Genomic DNA, 26,766 nt, shown 5'->3' with positions numbered 1-26,766 from the left:
ACATAATTACTTTAATTATGTAACTATGGCAACGGGAGAAAAAACGAGAAGGACTTGACATTATGGTGGAATATAATTGTGAACAATAAAATATTTACATAAGAATATAATCGATTTTAATTGAAAATAGACTTAGATCCTTTTAATTACTTCAATCGAAAAAAAAAGTAGACATCTTTGAGATGTGCGCTTCCTCGACTGCGACTACAATAGTACGTTAAACTCTTAAGTACATACTTAAGAGTTTATTTCTAGATAAGCTGATAAAAGAGACATGATTTAGCCGTGCATGGTTGCAGGGGTCGAGGTTCCAATGATAGCGATAATAGATGTAGCTTAACCAGATTGCGACGGAAGACAATATATATAATGAAGGGTTGGGTATTCATTCGTTATCAGACATATTTATTTCCAAAAATATAAGTCTCGTCCTTTTTTTCGTATCTTTTTTAAAGATCCATCAACTCTGACACTTTTCGATTCTTTTCTTTTTAACGTAATACTGACGTTGCCAGCATGTACGATAAAAATAAATAAATGAAATTGTAAATAAACTTTTTGATGCTTCGACATATATATAATAACATATAAAGATCAAAGGTCAGATATGGTCGTGAAATAGACATAGGATGCATTGTTTTTTTACGCCTGGCGAAGCGGCAGGGTAATAGCTACTATTATGTATATACATACATACACATATCTGCTTTACTGTCATCGGTAAGCCATAATATGTCAAAAGTCAGGTTACTGTAATTATAAAGTAAAATAAAATGACTATAGTAACAGATATAAGTAAGATCTATTTTCTATAGCTTGCGGTTAGGTTTAGTTATTTGTTTATTAACGGATAGAAGGATTACACTACTGATACTGCGAACATATGAAATTATTTTTTATGTCTAAATAATTATAGCGACGTATAGATGTCTCACTATCACATTCGACTATTTAGTCATAATATTCAGTAAAACAAGACAAGCCAACAAAATCACTAGTTATGTACGTTTTGGGAATTGACAGACAAAACGTGACAATATATTAAAAATGCAGAAATGTACAAATATGAAAATCTTTACCTTTATCCAAATTACTCCGTTTCATTTCTAAAATGTATTAAGCACGTTACATTATTATTTTTAAAAGAATAGGTAAATTTAGTGTTTTTTTTTTCATTATTTTATACCATAGACATTTTTGATTCATAGCAATAATCTTATATTATTAATATACCTACAATAATCTTTTAACACTGGGAAACTTCTCTACTAATAGTTAACTTCCGTTGCTTTTGAGGCAAGTTTACAATACACAAAAGCATTTTAATAGCATTCAATAAAAAATGATACGTGTATTCATTGCGGTATGTACTACGCGTCTGATGAAATGGGTCTGCGTCTGATTATATCAAAACATGAAATCGTCTCGAGGAGGCGATATCATATTTTCATAAAGTAAAAAACAAAGAATACAACTCTACATCTCAGCCTTCACAAGGCTATAGCCCAGTAGTGAGTAATATGTGTGTATATATATAACAGGTGGTTCGTACGTATATTGAATGTACAGTATAGTACAATTTTATTTGTACTATATACAATATGTACAAATAAAATTGTATTGTTTTATAATTGTAACTATTTTTAATTCATATTTGTAATATATACAAATATGAATTTAAAATAGTTACTGTACAAATCTTGACCGCGTGGAATGTTGGCAAGAATACTAGCAACATTTCCCCGTTGAATCGGGCCCGTCCTCGTTCCCAGGGAACCAATGTTAATCCATCAGGTCTCTTACCGATCGATGGTGACAAGAGCCCTTTTTATTGTGTCATTAAGAGAACCGTGGCGGAAAAGCCTCCCTGAACTTCTTGGGCAAGAGAGACCATGTAAACCGAAAGAGTCCACCTCCTTTCCACTCGGGCATCTGTGTTCAGAGCACAGCGGTGTTCCCAGTCGGAGACCAATTGATATGCGGAAACATCCATTATCTAAAAGTGTCCCAAGATTTTTAGAAGGTAATGAATTCAGCCAGTGACTTGACTTTTTAGTTAATAAAGCTAGAAGCCTGGCACGGTTTTGGGCACTTGTTAAATTTTGTGTCAAACTGTGTAGTGTAACGTAGACCAATGACGAATTCGAAAGTTTTTGTTTTGTTACTTCCTTAGGGGTATCATCATTAGTGCACTTTAGCTTCCAGGTCTCTATCGCCTCAGTAACATTAATGTTTTTGATTTTAAAATTTGTGAACAAAGGCCTGAAATGCTATCTATGTACAGAAGAAAGAAAGGCCGGAAAGTGTTGCCCAACACTTGAAATTTTCCTCACGCCGATGCCACTATACTCATCAAAAGATAAATTTAGAAGTTTTTCTAAAGCTTTTTTAAGGATGGCATCGATTTCATTGGTAAGACTAGGATATTTCCAGATTGGGCTCGCGCCTAAAATGTACATTAAATTTGGTAAAAAAAGGCAATGTTTTAAGATGGTATAAGCTATATGAGAATTTAAAATGCCCAATCTGTCAACATTATCCGAAAATATTTTAATTTTATCATTAAGAATAGGCTCTATGCCTTCATCAAATAGTGGTGCACCAAGGAGGCAAAGTGTATCTTTATGAAGAATTTTTATGTTAGGTGCAATTTTATTAAATATATTCGTTGCCGAATATCTTTGGGAGTTAAATTTTCCGTAAAAAAAATTAACATTTTGAAAAATTCAATTTAAGACCGACTTTATCAAATTGTTCTTTAATTTTAATTAAATCTTCAATTACATCAACTACTTAACTTCCAATGGTTCCATCATCTAGGTACCAAATATTTAATTTAGATTTTGAATATTAAATGCAGTTATGGATACCTAAGCTAAAAAGAGCAGGACCCAATGGATCTCCTTACTGAACGCCTACATTAGAATTAATTGTATCTTCGCCAAAAAATAATTTCGAAGGTGAACTATAACATTGCCAAACGTAAGGGTAAATTTCAGGCAAATTATAGAAGACTTCGTTAAGCAAGGCTGCTCTATCTAAGGAGTTAAAAGCATTCTTTACATCAACTTTCAGAAGCACCTCGGCCTCTTGTACTATTCATTATTGATGACGAGATTATATTATTATTATTGATGATGAGATTATATTATTATTATTGATGATGAGATTATATTATTATTATTGATGAGATCAAAGATGAAATATATTTTTTAACTTATTGAAAGTCACCATGTCCAACGTCCCACCATATAGCTAGGCTTATGGTTTCTTTCCTTTTTTTTTATAGCATTGGTTGGCGGACGAGCATATGGGCCACCTGATGATAAGTGGTCACCACCGCCAATAGACAAAGGTGCTGTAAGAAATACTAACCATTCCTAGGTGATGACCTATGAGCCACCAACCTTGGGAAATAAGATGTTATGTCCCTTGTGCCTGTGATTACGCTAGCTCACTCACCCTTCTATCCGGAACACAACAATACAGAGTACTGTTATTTGGCGGTAGAATATCTGATGAGTGGGTGGTACCTACCCAGACGGGCTTGCACAAAGCCCTACCACAAGTTCCTTTTAGGGAAGTGTGAAGTGTATTCTATCTAGTTGTTCCGTATGACGCCATTATGCTATATTTCGGTGACAACGGATTTTAAGATTAATTCTGTACAATGTCAAACCCAATAGTAACCAACATACTAGATCAGAAAATAAAACTAAAATGTTTTATAAAGCAATATTATTTTATTTGAAATAATAGCGCTAATGATACAAAAGTATTTGATTTGTAAATATACTTAAATCTAATCAGTCTCTAGTAGTTCGGCGCCACCAAGGAACACCAATTATGTCTTCTTCGGGGTACACATTGGCAGTGGTTGGTCTGAGACAGAAAAATGAAAACATATTGCATAAATTCAATACATACAATTTTAATAAAATATAAAATGAACCTATCTAGAATACTATTGAGTTGTATACAGATAAAAACATTCATTAGTCTCACTTAACAAATCTGCTTGGTAATTTTACAGCTTTTGGATGGCGGTGTAGCAATTGATCCAACTATATCATTATTATTGGTGCTGTAAGAAATACTTTTTTTTATATATATGTAGGCGGCCGAGCTAATGACGGTGAGTGATAACCACCGGCATAGACACTGGTGCTGTAAGAAATATTAACCATTCCTTACATCGCCAATGTGCTACCAACCTTGGGAACTTAGATGTTATGTCCCTTGTGCCTATGGTTACTCACTCACTCACTTTTCGGGTGGCTCACTCACCCTTCAAATTGGAACACATCACCCCCGGGTACTGCTGTTTAGCGGTAGAATATCTGATGAATAGGTGGGACCTACCCAGACGGGCTAGTACAAAGCCCAAACACCATATTAAACATTGATTTCATTGCCAGGGCATTGGCAATAAAGATATTATGTCCCTAGTGCCTGTAGTTCAATCTGGAAGACGAACATACTAGGTATAGCTGAATATGATATGAAAATAAAAGTTCATAATATAAATATATAAAGTATTTCACCTATACACTTGGCTATGAGGTAATGTAGACGGTAGTAATGGGCAAGCTTGGACTGGGACCTCCTGAAACAAGTTCAAATTACATTATCACATTATTTAAGACTTTAAATCAACAAATCTGCAATCAATTAATTTTTATTTACTTAAATCACTGTAAAATCTTAATATGATATAAATTCTTCTTATTGATTATATATAAAAGTAGGTCAGTACCTGCAGAGATTGCATAGGAATATGCAAATTGGCACGCAATTTTCTTTGTCTGATCTCACGACGGACACAACACTGGACACCGAGAAGAACACCACACACACACGATGAAAGGCATCCTAGAAGATAAGATTTTGTTACAATTTTAATCATTATTAAAAAATAAACAAGCAAAACAGGCAAGTGCAAGTCGGACTCGCACACTGAAAGTTCACATTACACAATACTGAATGATATACTTAAAATATCCTCTTAAGTTTTAGGCAATTCACAGATTTTCCTTTAACTAGTTCTTAAAGAATATATTCTTAATTTTTTCTTCCCATAGACAAATGGACACTGATTTACCAATGAATTTACTGTATTCAAATTTTTTCCTATACTTGTGCTACAAGATGTTGGTTTTTGCTAAACTTCTTGATAGACTACTAGGTCAACGAAATATACCCAATAGATTCTGATTCTTCTTCTTTCCTAATGCATAGGAAATGCTACATAAACAGCCATATCTTTTAAATGTAGACTTAGAGGTTTTTTTTATCACAGCTAAATGTCTTCAATATTTAGTATTCATTTTAACTTTACATCTTTGCTCATTCCCGAATAAAAGGGTCTTGATGGACAAACAAACAGATAAACTGACAGGCAGACATCATAATGATCTTATATGCATTCCTTTTTAAATTTTATCAAAAAAAAACAACTGTTGTGATTTTTATACAGACAATCGACACTTACCTATATAAACTAAAACACCTAAATCACCATTACGATTAGTTCGCCTCAACACAATCCCAGCAATACATAAAGAGATTCCAGTTAATACGCCTACTACAAATATCACCTGAAAGAAATGGAAAATATTATTATTCATAATATAAAAATAAATAATAATGTTGACTATCATTTTGCAGCAGAATATTTATATAAAATTGAAGGTCAACAACTGCTTGTAAATGTCATATTGCTGAGGTAAGACCTACTTTTTCTTTGATTTACACAAATTAAACATATGAAAATTCAGTGGTGCCCTTATCTATAAACTCATCATTATCTTGTGATCAATGTATTATAAGCAGTTGGCCATGTAACTTTTTTTTAAATATATGGATATAATATATTCAGAGATAGCTTAAGCAGTGTTACATAATAATTGCATCACCAATGTTACCAAATCCGTTTAAAACAATTTTAAGCTTGAAACTAAGAGTTGCTATATTGGTTAAGTTCACATATATATTTAGTTCTATTAAATTCATTTAAATAGGATATATTGTTGTAACAAATGTAGCACTATTGTGTAAATATTTACCTGTAATATATAATAGCACACATATTCAAATCCTGGGCAGTGGCCACCACAAGCACCAATAATAGGAACCTCTGGGCTAACTGATGGCACTGTCGGAGCAGGAGAACGATTTACAGTTCTTGCATGCTCCATGTCACAGAGAGGCAGTGAAAATGCAGAAGCACAAGGAGGAAATGAATAAGTACTGGACGGCATAACTTTTACAGGAAGGTTTTCACTTTTTTTATAATTACGCCATGTTCCGGTAGCATATGGTGTTTGGTAAACAGGCGACGGAGGACCATAGTCCCTTCGAGTACTTTGGTAATATTGGGGAACCTGTAATGGAACGAAAAAAAAATTAAAATGTACAAAAAGTTGTTTGCAAAACTATTTACGTGATAAAACTTACATGGTAGGCATTTTCAGAGATTGAACTATCAGTAGCTACAACTTGACAAACCGGCGTGTTAATATCTTCTGCCCAAGGATATTTTGCTCTTTGTTGTGTGGCCGATGCAAATTGTTTTTCACTACGCGGAACAACAGTAGTTTGATAAGGATGAACGCTCCTTGGCGATAACTGTTGTTTAAACATTTTTTATATTTTGTACTAGCACTACCTGAAAAACAAATATTTTGTTCTCAATACAAACTAAATAACCAACAATAAAACGTATAATATTAATTACCTCATTATACTAAATTAACAGGCCATTTATTTAATGCTATATAACTCGATCATTTATTACTTTTCATAATTAATTAAAATTAGCAAGAAACACAAATTATTTTAAGTATCAACAATAGTTATTAAGAAAAGTTTTTCTACGTCAAGACACCATTTTGTTTAATTATTATTTATAGTTAAATGTTGCCAGTTGTCATTTAAGTCAAATATGAAATGACAATTGACAACAGTTATTTTTTTTAAATACGTATTTATTATCAAAATTAAACTACAAAAGATGTCATTAATATACAGCCGCCACATTAAAGGTCAAAGTGAAAAATAGAAGATAATGCGAAAGAATCCTTAATTTTATTAAATTAAACTTATCGTATGGGTTGCAGCCCCGCGAGTCCTGCAATTAATCAAAACCATTCAATTAATTTAATTCAAGTCTACGTTCATATATGTCTTAGGTGGGCCCCTAAGTAGTGTTAGCCCAGGGCCCCCTAAACTTACCGTCCGGCCTTGCTTCCGTGTCTACTGTCCAATTGTAAAAGTCATTTCAAAAGCTTATTTTGCATAATGATAGATTGAATTATATAATTATTGCCAATTTTGATGAACGAAAAGTACTATGAAAGTACCATAAAGAATTTCTGTAATTTCTGTTGTTAATCTGTGTTCTGTTATAAAAAATTGTAACCTGTTTCCGTGTAATCGCGAAAATTTTTGGCAATAGAATTATTCTATGTTTGTAATTTGTATAGTTAAAAGATAGATTACTAACTATGAATTAAGTCTTCGAATATTTTTTTAGTGAAATGTTTTCGTGTGGTTGAGTGTTCTATTGCATGTATGCTTTATAAATATATATTTAATGTTGTTGATGTGAAAATAATGCAGACGTCCAATACGACTGTATAAATTAACAAAATAATTACTACTTTTTTCCAAAATGAAATCGTTTTAAGATATGAACAGGAAGGCTACATATTATCTCAGTTAAATTTGTAGACCCTTTGGAGGATATAAGTATTGACTTACATTAATACGACAAAACCATGATCGGTAAAGGTTTAAAAATTCCAGTAATTACAATGAACTCTTTCGAAGATACTGATAATTTGTTTCCATCAGCTAGCAGCTTTTGCAGAGATTTCATTAGAGGATGCTGTCCACGAGAGAGTTGTCGATTTATACATGAAATACCACCGAAGTCTTGCTTAAAGGAACTATTTCGATTTTGTCACGATTATCAAAACAAAGGCTGTTTTCGTCCTAACTGTAAATTTTTGCACAGTACTGCACAAGACGAGGAACATTTCTATGCTACTGGAATATTTCCACGTGACCCTCGAAACACTGCTATAATATGTCAGGCTTTTATTCATGGACTTTGTTCGAAGCAAGACTGCAAATATGTTCATGTATCCTGTAATGAAATGACTAACAAGCGTAATTTTCAGCCATCAATTTACACTAGAAATCAACATCACATGAGAGATGATAACTCACCACCCGAGGCTAAGTTACGAAGATTCACATATGAAGAAACTGCATTGGATACACAAACATTGTCTACAACTAGTATGTGCGGTAATTGTGAAGTTTTAGACCATAAAGTTAAACTATTACATGATAACATTAGTGTTTTACTAAAGAAAGTGGCAGATTTGACAGAAAAAAATGTCCAGTTGACTTCAATGAATGAATTATTACTAGAACAAACTGCATCTGTGAGGACTGATCAACCTTGTGTGATAACATCAAGACATGGAACATCAGCACCAGTGTCTCTGGCAACAGTTAGTGTGACACCAGTTGTTAGTCTTGCTGGAGCTTTACCAACACTTGTACCCACTGCAGCAACACCAAATTTGGCTCTAGGTCCAGCTGCATCTCAAGCTCAGTTGTTGACACCTGCTCCTCAAATACTAACAGTTAGTACTACTCAGCAATTGGTTGGGAATTCAGGAGCTTTAATTGTTACAAGTGCTGGAGCTCAACAGCTCATGCAAGTTAGTGATTCTGGTACACTAATGGGTGGCGGTCAGACTGTGGTAGCTGTGACTCCAGCGCAGCTAACATTAGCACCACCAACTCAACAATTAATGAGTAATGGCCCCCAAACAGCAGTTCGCCAATTAGTTCAAACATCAGCTCTGCAACCACAGCTAGCTTCTCAACATCAAGCCTCCCAATATGCAGCCCAGCAATCAGTGCAGCATTTAGCTGCGGCTCAACAATCAGCTCAACATCTTGCCGCACAGCAGTCAGCACAACATTTAGCTGCACAGCAATCCGCACAACACTTGGCTCAGTCAGCTCAACACCTTGCTGCAGCCCAGCAATCTGCACAACAACTAGCACAGCAATCACAACAGTTGGCTGCTCAGCAATCGGCACAGCAACAGTTAGGGTCTGCAGCACCACAATTGGTTCACCAAACATCCACTCAACAGATAACAATTTCTAGCACTAGTCAACCTATGGCTTTGCCTAATTCACAAGCTCAGCCCCTAACATTTCCTATAATCTCACAAAGTATTCTGCCTCACTAAATTAAATTTAATGAAATTCAAAGATATTATAGTAAGTGTTAGAAGATAATTAGTTATATAGTTTTTGAATGAAGGCATTAGTTTAATTTTATATGTACTACTAGTACTAGGCTGTACATCTTTTAGCCAAGTTCATGTAATTATAAAAAAAAGTAAACAACTATCTAATGCTTGCATTATCGTCTCCATGCTGTAATATTATATTGTACTTACCATGTCTCTACATCATGAGAAAATCTCAATTTTATTTGAAAAACTATACTGAACATCATATTAAAATTTTAGATTAATAAATCCTTTACTAGATTGTTTGTATGATACAAACAAAAAATGTAATAGATTACAAGTAAAATATATTCAAGAATTAATGACAACAGATTTCAGATTTTAACGTAATATTGACTTTACATGTTAGTATGGTATGTTTTATGTATTAGTAAATGTAAGTTGTGCTAAGGTTTTTTGATGAGTTCTAACTATAAAGAAATTAGATACTTAAGACTTATTAAGTTTTCTTAATCATATTATTTGACACTGTGAATGACATGTGATTAATGTGATATGTTCACATTGATGTTCTAAATTGCTTCTGGTTTTCTTTCTGTGTAACAAGCATATAAATTGCTTGAATTTTCATTGTAAGTTTTATCTAATTAGAAGTTTAAAATAGGTAATTTATTTTGTATTATTAAAAGGAGTATTTCCACTAGCACTATTTTATTATTTAGTAAAAAAAATACATAAAACAATTGCTTCCAAAGTTTCTTCTAACTTTTTCTGTGGTAGCACTCATTGTTGTTGGCCTCATACTTGAATATTTTTCCAAAGGTCCCAAGTATAAAATTACCATAACAATCAAATGCGATAGCAGTTACTTTTCCTGGAATATTTTTTACCAATTTCAAAGGACCGCTGTCATTTTCGTGTATGTATGATAAAGTTTCACTTGCAACGTAAATAATTTCTTCATAGAAAGATATTTGTGCGAAGCCTTCATATGACACATTGCCTATAAAGATAGCTTTTGAGATATTAGACTTAAGGACAAAAAGTTTATCTTCTTTAATGTAGTAAAAATTATTCTTTTCATCAATGGCCATTTCGTTTAGAGCTTCGAAGCTTCTGTAACGTATTTTTTTACCTCCTGCCAATAAATACAATTCTTCAGTGTCATTAGGGCTATCAGTGATGTATTTATTTCCATCTTTGTCGATGAAAATCATATTTAATTTGAAATCAGGGCTGGACACTAAGGTGGCTTCATTTGATTCATACTTGTAAACAAAAATTCCTTTACTTGTGCCAAAATATACTTTTGTCTCCTTTCTGTCTACAGCAATAGAATAACTTTCACCGTCTGGTAAACCTGTAAAAAATAAACGATATTTTTATTATTCATTTAAAAAGAAACGATACAAAAATCGTATAGGGAGCAAAAAAATGAAATATATTTTAAAAAGGCGTCTTTCTCCAATTTAGAGTTGATGACGACATAAATTAATCTTAAACTGATTTTATTCCACTACGCTGTTCGATTGTACTTTTGAATAAGGAACATGTGGCAAGATTTTATCCAAGAAAAGTCTCCGCCGTCACTGCATTTCAACCCGCGTTCGTCGGTCAAGATATATCAAATATAACCAATGGATCATCTCTTGTATTTATTATATTTATTTTCATTACCTTGAGACTTGAACTTGATTAGATAAACAAAAGAAAGTAGTTTGAAAACAAGTTGGTACTTTTTTTTTCTGATATAAGTAGGTGGACGGGAAATTGGCAATGATGGTCACCAATGCGTCACCTACCTTGGGAGCTAAGATGTTATGTCCCTCGTGCCTGTAGTTACACTGGTTCACTCACCCTTTAAACCGGAACACAATAATACTTTGTATTGCTGCTTGGCGGTAGAATATATTATGACGAGTGGGTGGTTCTTACCCAAATAGGCTTGCAGAAAACCCTATCACTACGTTACTATAAATATAAAATCAATTCAATAAACAAATATTTATACATATATATCGTTATGGAAAATAGGCGATGAGAATAATAAAAAAGTTAACATAAACCCAAATATCCCGAAATAACCGTCTCTTCTTTTTTTAAAATAGTCTAGTTTTAAAAGAATATTGTTTATGCACATCACATCTTTAAGCATTAATTTTATTAAAATAATTTAATAGTGGTCGCTGCTGCCCAGGACGCCTAGCACGTCCTAGTAGACCAAAATACCCACTAAAAAACCAGCGGTAGATACCCTTTCCGTCACCTCGACGGGAGATACAGTATTACTTTCGCATACAAAATATTTCGTATTGAAGCGTGGAAACGTGACTTTCTAATTTGCAAGAAGAAAGAAGCTTGTTCGTTGTTAACATTATTTTTTTAAATATACGGTCAGGAAAATGGTAGACATTGCGAATATAAAACTATTGCACTCGAATGAGAAAACATATGTACAGTCATGACACTGAGTATTTGAGAATATAGAATGTTTCTTTCAGACAATTATCCTAACTCTTTCAGCTAACGAACTTTTGAAACCCTAATTCAGTAATACAAAGTTTTGCTTGTCTGTAAAATAATTTTATGAGTGCTCTTAGATAAGACTCAGGAGGCTTGCATAAAACTGTTAGTAATATTTTTACAGAAACCTATATTTTTATTGTTCAATTTCAGATCAGAAAAGTTGGAAGTTACGTACGGGAATAAGTATTGTTAACATAATCAAAGTTACCAGTGAAAAAAAAAATAATAACTTACCAGATATATTTTGAGCTTCAGTTGTGTTGTCCTTTATAACTTTTATATTAAAATAATAACCATTTAAGTTTCGACCATATTCGACGAAGAATAGATTTCCGTAACTATCGTAATGAGCGTCAGTGGGATAGGCATCATCGACATTATAAGTTTTAGTCACATTATAATGATCTTTGTCTATAGTTAAGTCTGTTTTACAAGCACTTTTGGGGACATCAAATGATACACATTTCTGTATAAATAATAATAGAATTATATATTTCATTTCAAGTAAACTGTTCAAGCAAACTTTACGTATCGAATCTAACCAGTGAGTGTGTCTCAAACAGGAATCACTTTATAACATTGATTTAAGAGAAAAATATATATTGTTAATTAAACAATTATTAAGGTTACTGTCCTTATAAAAATACTCACTTAAGATAATAAGTCCAGTGCCTTTTAGACGATAAGGTTAAAGCTTATGATACATAGTAAAAATGCGATGGTAATTAGTAGAAAACAAAACAACTTTTTATTTATAGAATCATTTAAAAATTATAATGCCCATTACAGAAATATAAATGATAATTTTATATAAAAATAAAAAAATATTGTCTACATCAGAATAAATAGTTATTATTATTATTGTAAAGAAAGTAATAAATTATTTATTATTAAGTAATATATTTAAGTAATAGTATTAATATGTCGATTCACTCTCATTAGTCTTATTCTCATTATCATCATCTAATTGACATTGCAAATAAGATGGCAAGCGTCCATGTCGTTCGCCTTTTATTTTATGAATTTTCCATCGATGCCCTTGTAAAATTTTCCTGTCAACAACAAAATTGCAGTAATAAACTGTCAGTGAAAAAAAAAACCTAAATCCTTGTTTAGGTACGATTAAATTTATAAAGAATAAAACTGATTGTAACTAGTTGTGCTTGAGGTTAAATGATTAAATAGTGGATAATTTTTAATTTTAAAACCATCTATAAAGCTACATAGATGGATCTGAATCCATTTAAAACGTAAATGTATCATTAACGTACTTTTTATGGGTTAATTTGTAAAATAACGCAGACATTATAGTAACGTTTAGATACTAACTGGTACTTAGGCCACCAGTGAGGCTATTACGGTTAGATCATAGCAATCAAATATTTGTTGCGGATTGATAAATGTTGCAGTCGATAATATAATTTTTTGATTCGATTTAATTTGATTTTATATCAAAGCCCCACTGACGATAAGTGGTCGCCACCACGCATAGACTTTGGCACTATAAGAAATATTAATCAACTAAGATCTTATGTCCCTTATGCCTGTATTGTTTATGGCGTATTGCTGTATGGCGGTAGTGTATGTATTGAGTGGGTTGTACCTACCCGGACGGGCCTGAAGAAATCATGATCGAAATTGCTTCAAATATATTTTTTTTTAAATATTCATTTATCAAATTGTATTATAACCTTAAAACTTACTTGGTGTTAAACTTCTTGAAACAAACGTCACATTCAACCGTGCCTTGCCGTAAATGTATGTCTCGTATATGCCTCTTCATATCATGTTGATACGAAAAGGCTTTATCACAGTAGGTACACTGAAACAAAAATAGTACTCTTTACGTTAGGCATTTAAACTATACAAAACCTTAAATAAAAATCGAGACTTCTTCACAATATTTTAAGCTGAGGTTTAATTGCATTCGAAAATATTTCAAAACGTTTATTACAAATGCCGTCGTAACTATTAGTTATGTTATAGTTTAGCTACACTACGAGTTATGCGTATCAGAAAATCTCGAAATATATTTATGTGTTCTTATAGTTATTAAGAGTTATTTGTCAAATAGCGAACTTATCCAAAACAGAATTGTAAGAGATTTCATGGGGTTCATCGCCGATGGCCTAAGACTTGTCTAAGCTGTGAGGTAGCCCACAACGCGCGGTATCCGTTTATTTTGCACCCCCGGAAACCTGGATTAAAACGGGCCCTCTGTGAGCGCTCGGCGCGGATTCCTAATTATGGCGTCGCGTTTCAATGCTAAATGTTAAAAAAATGTATAGTTATAATTAATCGTAATTACATTCAGATTTTTTTTTCTGTAAAAAAAAGAGTTAAATCTTTTTTATCAATAGATTTTACATTAAGCAATTTGCTCTATGTTGCAACGTTTACAGAAATAACTTAAGAACTAATTTTTATTGATAAAAAAGCGTTTTTGTCAAATATCGGTAATATTTATTGAGGATTTTTAGTAAGAAACTAAACTAAGATTCTATTAATAAGGACACTAAACTTTTGTAGAGTATTTTTTGCTTAAGTATAGTACATTTTTGGCTTTATATTTTAGAAACCGTGTCCCTTTTATACAACCCGTGAAAACAGCTAATCCGGCGTAAAGGCCCTTGACAATATTATAATGTTCTATACGTGTACGTACCTAACCGAAATCCTCCTAAACGATTGGACCGATTTGATGTGTATTTAAATACCCTGTATGATTTAGATTGGATCCAGTAGATGGTGCTGCGATCGGGAAGTAAATAAAAAAAAGCAGGAGTAAAATTATGCAATTTAAATCACCCGAAACATCTGTATCTGCCATTGTCGATATACTTCGACAAAGTTCCCTCACATTCTCATAGCGCGCAGGTTATCAAGTAACAAATATAAGCAGCTATAATTAACTGATAAATAATGTTACTTATGAACTATTAATAAAGTATATAGAGTACCTTATATGGCCTAGTAGTGCTATGTACGTGTCGCATATGTTTCGCGAGGTTACTGGAAGTTGTTGTGGATTTCGGACACTGAGAGCATTTGAAAGGTTTGTCTGCCATGTGGGTTCGTTTGTGCACTTTTAGTAAATCCATCGTCCGTCCCTGATATGGACACTGATCACATTTGAAAGGGAATATATTTTCGTGAATACCCCTAAAATTAAAATATCTGTTAAATTCTAGAACTTGTTTAAGTATCTCCATTTGTTAGATGTTACTATATATTTAAGGGACAACGATAACTGTTTTATTTTTTTATACAATGTTGTCAAATATTGTCAAATTACATTAAAATTAATTCTTCAATATCCCCTATCTCGGGGTTATTAGACACACACTGAAGAGAAACACTATTCCAAAGTGATAACTGCAAATTTATACTCTTTAATAAACAACATGTAAATATAATCAAAATCTGTCTTGGACATATACATGTTAAAACATTAATTTCATAATGAGAACATTTTTTGTAAGTTATTACTCACTTTTACCATGTTAGAAGTAATTGTTTGGTTATAAACAATATGTATTATTTTGACTTATATATACATTACATACATATGTACAAGGAGGTTAGCGTTCGAGCGAGCAGTCTTCCCACAGATATCACACAGAAATGTCTTTTTATTTCCATCTTCAGATTCTTTTTGTCCATCTGATGTTCTCTTATTACAACTGTTTAAGTGAGTATTGTATGTAACCTGTAAGTTTTAGACAATTATTTAATTTAACTATTCTAAATTCTAGGATATAAAATTACCATAATGGATATTCAATTAAATAAAAACTTATATAAGAATTATCTGTTAGGCTCTGCACTTTAAAAACGTTTAAGATTCTATATAAAATATACTTATTCTATAAATGTACAATGTACATAATATTGGATTCATATTTTTGCCGCGATCGCATATTTAGTAAATATTTTAAAAGACTTTTATAACAATCCGCTTGTGAATACAGCAGGCGCAAATTAGTTGAAATATAGGCAAAATAATAATAAAAAATCAGTTTGAAGGATGAGTAACTACAAGTACAGGGGACATAACAACTTAGTTTTGGGAATTAAGTTGTTATGTCCCTGGCGGCGCATTGGCGGCGAAAGAGATGGTTAATATTTCTTACAGCATCAATGTTTATGGCAGTAGAGACCACTTATCATCACGGTCCATTTGACTGTCTTATCTATATTATAAAAAAAAGGTATGACCGAGTTTAGAACCCGTGTCAATAATATTATATAGAATAATGTCGGAACAACAAATTACGTGCAGTTAAGAAAAAATGATACTTTAAAATAATACTAAAAATACTTTATCAATGTGTACCATGTCAAAAAATTCTTTATTACATGAAGTGCACCCCCAGATCTCTGAGTTGTCTTCCGAGAAGTTTGGTGAAGGAATGTTGTATGAGTCATCACTCTCTTCAATACTTTCATCAAAACTTCCTTCTAAAATGATATAATAATTTATCATAATTTGTTAAATATGACATTAAAAATAAATCAATAATTGTCATTAGTTTGTTGTACTCATACTAAAAACAAAGGCTTTCTTCACTAAGGTCTGTTCACCAAGTGATTGTATTACTCCTGCAGCAACTTAACTGTATGTAAGAGACTTGCAAACTGCGATTGCATAGCATCAGTCGTTTGTTGTCAATGATAGATAGAGAGCAAAGAGACCAGACAAATGGAATGGGAATTTAAGCACAATATAAAATCTTGTCAGCATCTTATAAGAAACATGGAACTGACTGGCAGGACACACAATAACCAAGGTTATTTCTTGATATGCTAATATAGATTACTTATATTAAGATTTTGGTAGGTGGCTGTCACTATGCCACCAATATAATGATGACTAATTGGCATCAAAAGTGATGTGCACCCCTAGTGCACTGCTAGAAGTAGTACTACTAATGTAAATATAATTACAGCCTTTTCATAGCAATTGTTGTCTTAATGATAACTTATTGGTAGACTTTACAACATGCTTAGGTTTTTGAGCTTGAAAAACACTGGTAATACAATAGGTTTTATTTCTTGAAAATAATAATATTTATAGTCTTCAATGTTATATGTTGGTAACAGCACAAATATAACTAATATGAATTATATTTATCAGTATCATTTTTAGGTAGGCTTTCAAGGTAAAGGTAGGCTGTGATATAATACTGTATCGAAAAGAATTTGGATTTTTTATCAATCGTTACTTGCCAAATACAATAATTTTAGACTTTAGATTTTCTCTTACATAATAATGATTATAAAAACCTTAGGTTTAACAAATCTACAGTTTGAGATATGGTGACACTATTCTGTTTAGTCAGAAAACTCTATGCAATAAAACTAGCAACATTATAATAATTGAATCACATCTATCTATGAGTAAAAATATTACAGACATTATTGTTATACATTTCATATTACAGAAGTTATCTGATTTCTTCACTTTAATCTTTATTTAATAAAAAATTTGAACATGCAAAATATAAATTAAATTGTAATAAACATGGATTACCTTTTTTGATTGAAAGTTCAATCAAAACTTTGTTATTTGTTTGGCACATATCTCTGAACACAATACATCCATTTAGAAGGTCTAAGCAGTTTTGACATAAATGCTTAGGTAAGTTGTCTGTTTTATTTATCTGTAAAGTATAAATAAGAAACATTTTAACAACATTTTAGGCTATAGAATAATATTTAACCTAACATAATCACATAACAATATTTATTATATTATATTTTATTATTAAATATTTTTGAAAGCCAAAAAGTCTTCTTGGAAATTAGTAGAGCAGGACATATGAGACTCTCCTTACATAGTCAATGTTCCACTGACCATAGGATCTAATATCTTATATATATACATACTGTTACACCGGAAAAGTTTCTTATTTCTTCTGATATGTTAGGTTGCGTACAATTATCAAATATTGGAATCTCGCCTTTGCCTAAATTACATATCCTGCATAGTTTTATATCAATGACTGACGGTGGTATTCTGTAATCATAGAATTAAAATATATAAAATACAAATGTCGATTCAGTCATAATAGTTATATGATCAATATTATTTGATGAAATACGAAAAACTTACGGTTTCTTAATCTTTATTTTCTTTTTCTTTTTATTTTTCTGTAAAACACTGGCAAACAGCATTGATTTTAGTAACAATAAGGAAGTCATTTTTGTCTGAATTTGTCAACAATTAGCGGACGAAAATATTAAAGCGTAGTTATTATTCTTTGAATTAAATATTTTTGTTAAAAAATATGATAAAAGTTGCTTCTGTTTTTCTGTCACATTGACATTTTTTCTTATTTTTTTTCTATATGTTGGAGTCAAACATGCTACATTTTTCAGCCTCATCTTCACAATTTTTATAGCTTTTACTTATATACATATAATATATCCTTCAGTCAGCCAGCTCCAGGGCAGTTTTAATCAACACTGATTTATTGCTTCAAAAAGAAAAAATAAATCTTGAAGAATCTCGTTTTGTTTGTGAAACGATACAATACAATGATAAACGATTATTCTGACAAAACAATTTCAGCGGTAGTGGTTACAAATAATAATTATAATTTTCTCAGACCTTACAAAAAACTTATTGGTTGTTTTAAAAACGCTTACGAAGGTAAAATTTATTGCAATAGTTGTTGATTGCTAGAATAGTGGTATATATATTGATTATTTATGTATGTTTGTATGTATGGTGTCAAAACACATTTAATGTGACTTTACATATTATATTTTAATATATCAAACAATATCAACATTTAATTGAAATTGAATGTATAGTCCTATAGAACCTAGTCTGTACAAAACCCAAATAAACAAACTGAGATTGAATTGACGCAATATAATTCGTAAAAATAGCGTTTTGAACTGTGACTAAGCTGTTATCCAAACTTGTTGTTAAAGTTAGAGTGGATATAAGTATTGATTTAGTATAAATTAAGGCTTATTAATCAAGAACTGTTAGTAGCGCAAAATATAGCTGTACTAAATCGCATGGAATACGTACATCTAAGGATTGTTTATATTAATTCTATTTTCGATTTGAATAGGCATACATTTTTAAATATCGATAGTGTAAATACCGGCCTGATGCACAACCTTACCCAAACAACTGTCTCTTGTTTGACATCATGACATCTGTCGAGTGTAAGTTGAGTGTTGACTGCCAAGTACCCCGTTTATACTACTATAATAGTATTTTATTTATAAATTATGCTTCAAACTCTACTTTTATTTAAGTTTAACGATTTCCTTATTTAGTTTCTAAGTTTCAAGGTTATATCACTTAATATTAAAATGACTAGTTTTAGAACCTTACCTACATTTTTATGTTAGTGTAATATACACTATTGTATATTTAAAAATCTATCATGAAGTATTCGTACCTACTGATTCGATCGCTAACTCAAATATATTTACAAAAATATAGCATTTAACCCATCCTAGACTTATAATAATTAAAAATGGCTGTTTATTTAACGAAAAGTATGATGTCTAGATTAAATAAAGTTACATATCCGAGTACGACTTCTATCGAAGGCGAAACTAGCCATTACAGTGATCAATGGGAAAAACTTACGATGGACAGGTATAGAAAGTTTCTCAACTATTTTCATTAAATTAATCTTGAATTAGATATAACATAAATTATATATTTCAGTAACATAGGTGTCAAATTATCAAAGGAAATGATCTGTAGAGTCTGTGCAAGAAATGGTTGTACACCATTGAGTAGCAAAATCAGTGATTGTGATATTATGGGAGCTATTCGCAGTGTCACTAATATAACTGTAAGTTAACCCACCACTAAGGTATTCCACATTACTACTGTATAATATATATTTTTTTAATTTTATTTTAGATAAATGCAGATGACTCTTTACCAAAATATATATGTACTGAATGTCTTGAATCATTAAAGATAGCAATGAGGTTTAAAAAAAACTGTGAAGTATCTGATAAGAGATTCCGGAAAATATTAAACCCTATGGGTAAATATATATTAAATATTATTTTGATACATACCTTTTTTGTTTTTGACTTATTGATCAATAAAAAAATGAATTTTATTTTGTGATGATTACAGGTGACCCTTTATTACATTCATACCCTTATTCAAAACATGATTTTCAATTAATATTGCACCAAATGAAATTGAAACGAATGGAAACTGAAGAAAAGGCTGAGAAAGAAAGGAGAAGAAGAGAAAGACTGATGCAAAAGAAAGATCCCAAAACAAAAGAGTTTAAGTGTTCACCGTGTGATATGATATTTCCCAATAAAGTAATAATCAAAAATATTTTAATAACACATTTTTTTACTTTGTCATTTAATTAATATAATTTTAGACCTTATGTTTTATAACAAATGTCATTCTCGAATTTCCTTTAAAACATAATGTTTATACAAGACCATTTAGATAAATACAAATTAAATGTAAGTAATGTATAATGATATTTATTACTCACAGGAAAAGTTAGTGGCCCACCGACGTGAGAGACAGTGCATGAGGCGTGCTTGTGATATATGTGGGCAGCTTGTGCGCAGCATTGCACAGCATATGCGACACAACCATGAGCAAAATGTAGTGCACAAGTGCCCTACTTGTGGCAAGGAGTTCCCTATCATCGCAAGACTTAAGAACCATATGTGAGTATTTGTGACAATTGAAACTTAAATATTAATGAATGATTGCTCTTTCAGATCAAATATGCAATATAGAATTTTTTAGTTGACAGAAAAAAGTATATAGTTACTATAACTTATAAATAAATAAGAATGATTGTGTCTCACAATGTTTTGTTATAATGATAATACTGAAAATAAATAAATAATAAACAAAATTATATTTATTAGGTAAGCATGTCTGAATATGTATTGTAATAAATTCAACATGGTGACTCCACAAATATTTATGAAGTATGAAACGGACATGGCTTCTAAATTTAAAAATTATATTATTTTGCCTCATTACCATGTTGATATTATAGCTGATGTATATGTATATGTCCATTTAAGACAGATCAAACTGAAGACCCAAACTGAATTAATCACATTACTTATATTTCCATAAAGATGATGTTTATAATGTTTTTATTTTTCCAACTAAACATAGAAATAATTTAAAGGTTAGTGCACACAAACACCTTCAACTTCTTTTGTGACCTGTGTCCGTACAAGTGCAAACACAAGTACTACCTGGTGATGCACATGCGAACGCATACAGGCGAGAAGCCTTATAAGTGTGCACAATGCCCTGCCACATTCGTCAACCCCTCTAACCTCAACAAACACAAGCTGACACATCAGGAGAAGCAGTTTAAGGTGTGTTAAAATATTGGTTTTGATATTTATTTAAAGCAATTAACATTTTGATTATTATTTTTACAAAGTGTTTAAATTTGTTGTAAGATTTTCGATAAAATCTAATATGTACATTTATCATTTAATTCAATTTAATTATTTAGACCAATTCCAATCATTATTATTTTATTGAAACTTTATTAAATGAGTGTTAAATGTGTACATTCTATTTGAATGATAATGAAAACTCGTTTTTTATTTCAGACGGAAAGTCTTAATTTCACAGCAGTAGATGTGAAATTAAGATGTTGAGCATTAACATACTTTCAGTTGTTTCTTATGATTTTAATAGCTACTCGCTCGCATCCTTCGGCGTAGTGTTTTTGTAGAAATATTAATCATTCCTCTTACGCGCGACCGACCTAGTAAGCTGAAATTTTTGTCCCTTGTGCCTGTACACTGGCTCACTCATCATTCCAACCGGAACACACAATACCAAGTATTGCTGTTTTGGCGGCAGAATAATTATATGATGTGTGTGTGGTACGACTCAGATGGGCTTGCACATAGCCCTACTAATAAATATATCGGACTGAATATCAAACATACAAACACATCTAGTTTGTTAAAAAAAGAAAGATAAACTTAAAAGTTGTTGCCCACACCCCAGGTGGCGGAATAATTAAAGCTAAAAACGAATTCGTCATTAAATTAATGAAACCGACCTAGGAAACCTGTATTTCATATAGCGGCGCCAATCCCGCCAGTGTAAAATATAATGTTATTTATTCATTAAAATATATGATTACGTTATTGTATAATGCTATTGGTGAACTACGTGTGTTCAGTGCATGCTGTGCGAGAAGGCGTTCCGCACGGGCACGGCGCTGTGGGAGCACCACGACGCCAAGCACATGAACATCAAGCACACCTGCACCTACTGTGGGAGAGACTTCTGCTACAAGTTAGGCCAATGAGTTTTATTTACATTGTATTGTGCGATATAATTACGGCGTTTTTAAAAAGCTTCATATCAATATCTTTTGTGATAAATAAACACTCATCTGTACTTATTGCTTTTTGACGTTATACTTCTTTTGGCGTTATGGAAAATAATCGCAGTGATTTGTTCTGATGTGCGCGCATAGAGTGACACGAAAACGACAAGATTAAGTTGTTCGATAAACCTATTAAGTGTCTATTATGTCGAAATCGACAACTTCACGTCACTTATTTCGCAGCTTATTACAAATTTAAATTGTGAACGTTTAAATTTGTGAGTAGATGTTACACTAGTGGTGGTGAACATAAATAAGAAGATTATTATTATTTTATTGTAATTATTTATTTTATCTGAATACAATTAAACGATTTTTATTTATGTCGAGGAAGTAGAACGTAATAAATAAAGTTCGAATTATACGTTAAAGTTTATGAAAGATCGGAAAATAACATTTTATTTATTCCCAGATCAGATCTACGAAAGCATGAAATCCGCAATCACAATCGTGTGAAGCGAGATTACATCGGTGGCGAACCGACGTACAAGCAACTTGAGAGACTTCAGAAGATGCAAGAAGATCAGGATGCGCTCGAAAAGTGGCGCCAACAGCAGATAGTGGGCGCGCAGCCGCAGCAGCCCACCTTCATCGACCAGTCGAAAGATTTCATACAAACATCACATTCTATGTATGTTTCTGATGTGACACAAATCATACAACAGCCGACTATTGGTAAGACCTATATCAAATTTATCTAAGGTACTAAGTCTCAATAACAAGTACAATAATTTTCTAGTATAAAACATACAGTATTTACAGAACAGCGTAGCCTTCTTCTTGATTTTTATTTTGTTCAATATTTTGCTTAAAGATATTACAAAGTTTGCAAGATGAAGTTTCAAATTCAAATAAGTGTGAAAAATCCCTGGAAAAGTTTTAAAATATTTTATTAAACCAACAATTTTCTTCCCTCTTAGCCCAGCAGCAGACTGTTCAGCTTGCTATGTAAGTAATTAATGTTGTTTAAAAAATATATAAAATGAAGACATGGGCTGCTAAAAGTGTAGTTTTTTTTATAAAACAGGCAACTCTGAAGATTATTGTAAATTACAAAATCGATTCTTTATTTCGTTTGATAATCTAAATCGAATATGATAATATTTATATATTCTGAAAATATTTTATCATATTTGTTAACATAGCTGATTGTTATAGATATTTTTACTGTATTAATGATAGCATCATTCATGTGCTCACTTAGATCCATCACTAGTTTGACACTATCGATAAAAAAATTCGATTGCTTGATTACAAATTGTGATTTACTCACTGATTTTAAACACAATATTTGTACATACTACCACAAGATTAGGCGGTATTTGTTTAAATATTGTAATTTAAAATAACGTTTATAATTTTGTATTTCAGGCCTGATTTGACGTTGAAGAAGGATGAAGTGAAAATGTATGATGCTCAAGGAATGGCGTATTTTTAAAGTTTTACTAATCCAAGGCGTGAAGTTTTGAAAATTACTTGAGTTGTATAAGTTCAAATAATTGACTAATGTAAATTGAATAGTGTGCCATTGCAACTTTAAAACCACGGTTTTCGTATTATAAATGTTATCGTTGGTATTACTATCTCGTATTTTATTTCTTCCGCTCATCTTTCCATTTATAAGTGAATTATTAAAAGTGGTTGCTTTCTGACTGACCACTGAGAAAATGCCCTACTGATATCTGTCAGATAATCGTCATTAACATTGATGTCTAAAAAATAATTAAATGCGGACAATAAACTTCATGCGTTATGAGAATGTTAACTTAGAGTTTTGAAACTTAGAACATCAAATTTTTTTTATTAAAATAATTATACACCCCTCCAAAAATCAATTTTGTATTATTTAGTAGAGGTTAATGCATTTTCATTTATGGTTTTTTGAATAAATTAATTATTATTATCAACTTTCGTTAATAAATAACCATTTTAAACTCATAATATATACTGATCACAATAATTGACACTTTATTTTTCGCATTTTCAAATAGCCTATTCGGCGTATTTTTATAGATTTAATGATATTTTTCTTTAGTAGGACAAATAATCTCTATTTATATTTAGACCGTAAAAACTTTGCCATTTGAAAGTTACTATGTTCATTCGATCACGAATCATGATCACCTGCCACAGACGCATTCTCTCAGCGGCTGGGCACAATCCTAAATCAACATCTTACATGATTTACGATCACCATGTTATTTACTTGATGCTAAGCTTCAAATTGAAAATCTGTAGTAGAAGATTTTAATTAAATATTAATGCTAGTAATAGTAGTACTCGCTATTGTTTTCATGTTTTATTTTGTTGTCAAATATATGTTTTTTAAATAAGTTCTCAAAGTCACGTATAAAATTATGCTTGGCTAGGCGAGTGCAAGAAAATATTAATTAGAATTTATAACAAATGTCAAAGACCCTGAACGAAAATACGTAGTATGAACCATCCCTTAAACAAGCTCAAACTCAAATATGATATTATGTACAGTGTACACTATGCTCAGTAGATTATAATTTGTATTTGTATTACTATAGTTGTATCTTTACAATGTATTTTGTAAGCTACGAATGAATTATTTTAATCATAGTATAATAAAGATTCTGTTATAAAATTAATGTTTTTATTCTTTACTTAACCTATTTCATCCATTTTTACCGTTCATAACGGTAAAAATGTTTTAACTATAGTAGATTTGAAATCTAAATAATTTATCCCTATTTAAAATACATGAAAAACTTGGAAATGAAAATCTTTATTTATTGGTGTCAATACTATAAAAAAAATATGTAAATTCAATTAAAATTTTTGATATTAAATTAAAATGAAATAAGGCACAATTAGAGATGATCATATTAAGAGCGGCATAAACATGCCGGATACGCCGTTTTTACGAGATTTTTTGAAGGTATTGTGCGCCAAATATTTATCAGTTACTTAAACAAAAAATACTGTACAAAAGTTTAGTCTCTTATTAATAGAATCTATTTAAAATCCTAAACAAAACATTAGTTAGATTTGACAAATTGTTAAAAATGCATGTTTTCAAAAATCTCTTCATTTAAGTGTGTTTTGAACGCTGTTTTACATATAAAAATCGGTTATTTCTATAAACACTACATAAACGGGCAGTTTGCCTTTAGAATGTATTGAGTAGTTTTATGTATACACGCAATTATATATGTAAAACTGCTTCACTACTATAGTCAAGCCAATCGATATCAAGCACCGTAATATTAATACATTATTTATTCCGTATATATTTTCCATGGGTTTTATTTTCAATTCTATAGAAAATAAAATGACATACGAATCATAATAAATTAATGAAATAATTAGAATATACTGGATATACACACAGTTAATATATAAAAATTTAAAACTGTGAACAAAATATTATAAATGATTGTCACCCATACTAACCGTAAATTTTACAGAACTAATTGTCTATATTATGTATGATAGGCCAATTGTACCAAAGAAAGATTGACCTAACTTTTACGGACACTCGTAGTCTAATTATAAATGGCAATTAAATTATGATACTTAGGATGTTATTAATTTAAGGTAGGTGGTAGGGGTTAGTTCAGAAGCAAGTACCGCACATTAATTAGTTGTTACGTATATTCCTGTTCCTCCCTGTTCCTTGCGGGACAAAAAAGCTCAGTGGCAGCTCAGCTCTCGATTCTAGTCCATTCCCTGATATTGCATAGCCAAGATTTTTTCTACGAGCTACGCCCCTTCTGGATTCTTTTGCCATAATGATCAATTGCACGAGCTCATATCACTTGTGCCTGAACACGTATCTAAGGTATGCAACCTTTGTCATGATTTGATAGTATGGAAAAGTGTCCATCCATTGACTTGTCATGTCCATCAGCTAATTTTAATTAAAAACTAAAAATATTTTAATTTGGAATATTTAATAAATGATACGTTACACAACACCGATCCTTGACCTGAAAGTCTTATTGTCTAGTTAAATATATCATCTTGACACCACAAGGGTAAAGGTGATATAACTCTTTCCTCACTTCTAAATTATGCTGAGCAAGTGGTTTGTCTGTGTCTAGTTATTTTTCTTCGATTGTAATGTAAATTTTTTTATATGACCTTATGATTAACATAATTTTGTGTTTTTCCCTTAATATATGGACCAACAAACCTAGTAGGCTCTGGGTGCTAAAAGTTAAAATATGCTACTGTTGAGTGTACTATAGTATTCAGGTCAAAAGCTTTTGCCATGCAAGTTTCATTAATATTCATGCAGAGTTCGCATGATGCGTTTATTCGTTCGTGAAAACGAGCAAAACTATATGTATGAATGATTATTAAGACTTAATGTCTACGGAAAATCTAGGAAAAATCTTATACACATTTTTATTTTTGTATATAGTATATATATGTATTTACTCCAAGTGAAATATATATACGACATTTTCGAGCTTTTTTAAGAATTAGGTAGGCGGACGGGACAATAGTCATCTACTCAATAGCACAATAGCAACATATTGGCGCAGTATTGAATTTTAACTAATGCTTACATAACCAGTGCGCCA

The 26,766-nt window shown here is 31.5% G+C and overlaps 5 protein-coding genes across 6 annotated transcripts; 2 read left to right on the top strand and 3 right to left on the bottom strand.

The window, feature by feature from the left end:
* Window positions 1-3,708: 3,708 nt before the first annotated feature.
* Window positions 3,709-6,886, bottom strand: LOC113394940 (uncharacterized). 2 transcript variants are annotated; one of them, XM_026632419.2, is made up of 7 exons: window positions 6,737-6,886; window positions 6,457-6,667; window positions 6,066-6,383; window positions 5,492-5,597; window positions 4,757-4,872; window positions 4,545-4,606; window positions 3,709-3,882 (listed from the first exon to the last, which is right to left on the bottom strand). In XM_026632419.2, the coding sequence occupies exons 2-7, from the start codon at window positions 6,640-6,642 to the stop codon at window positions 3,807-3,809; spliced, it is 864 nt and encodes a 287-aa protein (XP_026488204.1). In that variant the 5' UTR covers window positions 6,643-6,667; window positions 6,737-6,886; the 3' UTR covers window positions 3,709-3,806. The 2 variants fall into 2 exon arrangements, with proteins under 2 accessions (XP_026488204.1, XP_064071966.1); XM_064215896.1 differs by lacking the exon at window positions 6,737-6,886 and having other exon boundaries at window positions 6,457-6,702.
* A 514-nt stretch (window positions 6,887-7,400) lies between these two features.
* LOC113394937 (zinc finger CCCH domain-containing protein 10-like) lies at window positions 7,401-9,987 on the top strand. Its single transcript, XM_026632415.2, has one exon. It carries the CDS (start codon window positions 7,779-7,781, stop codon window positions 9,276-9,278), a length of 1,500 nt encoding a protein of 499 aa, XP_026488200.1. The 5' UTR covers window positions 7,401-7,778; the 3' UTR covers window positions 9,279-9,987.
* A 58-nt stretch (window positions 9,988-10,045) lies between these two features.
* Window positions 10,046-12,405, bottom strand: LOC113394941 (uncharacterized). The gene is made up of 2 exons (XM_026632420.2): window positions 12,045-12,405; window positions 10,046-10,644 (listed from the first exon to the last, which is right to left on the bottom strand). The coding sequence occupies exons 1-2, from the start codon at window positions 12,307-12,309 to the stop codon at window positions 10,046-10,048; spliced, it is 864 nt and encodes a 287-aa protein (XP_026488205.2). The 5' UTR covers window positions 12,310-12,405.
* Window positions 12,406-12,532: 127 nt separating this feature from the next.
* Window positions 12,533-18,148, bottom strand: LOC113394939 (zinc finger protein 675-like). The gene is made up of 8 exons (XM_026632418.2): window positions 17,926-18,148; window positions 17,700-17,829; window positions 17,344-17,473; window positions 16,147-16,271; window positions 15,377-15,519; window positions 14,771-14,972; window positions 13,514-13,632; window positions 12,533-12,862 (listed from the first exon to the last, which is right to left on the bottom strand). Exons 1-8 carry the CDS (start codon window positions 18,012-18,014, stop codon window positions 12,727-12,729), a joined length of 1,074 nt encoding a protein of 357 aa, XP_026488203.2. The 5' UTR covers window positions 18,015-18,148; the 3' UTR covers window positions 12,533-12,726.
* An 833-nt stretch (window positions 18,149-18,981) lies between these two features.
* LOC113394938 (zinc finger protein 273-like) lies at window positions 18,982-23,791 on the top strand. The gene is made up of 10 exons (XM_026632417.2): window positions 18,982-19,437; window positions 19,510-19,639; window positions 19,711-19,840; window positions 19,936-20,132; window positions 20,320-20,498; window positions 20,978-21,173; window positions 22,001-22,116; window positions 22,623-22,885; window positions 23,131-23,158; window positions 23,582-23,791. Exons 1-10 carry the CDS (start codon window positions 19,313-19,315, stop codon window positions 23,646-23,648), a joined length of 1,431 nt encoding a protein of 476 aa, XP_026488202.1. The 5' UTR covers window positions 18,982-19,312; the 3' UTR covers window positions 23,649-23,791.
* The last annotated feature ends 2,975 nt before the right edge of the window (window positions 23,792-26,766 follow it).

Source organism: Vanessa tameamea, chromosome 9 (genome assembly GCF_037043105.1).
Source record: "Vanessa tameamea isolate UH-Manoa-2023 chromosome 9, ilVanTame1 primary haplotype, whole genome shotgun sequence".
NCBI lineage: Eukaryota > Metazoa > Arthropoda > Insecta > Lepidoptera > Nymphalidae > Vanessa > Vanessa tameamea.
The sequence above is the reverse complement of the archived record's forward strand: the minus strand, read 5'-3'. Positions and strand labels throughout refer to the sequence as shown.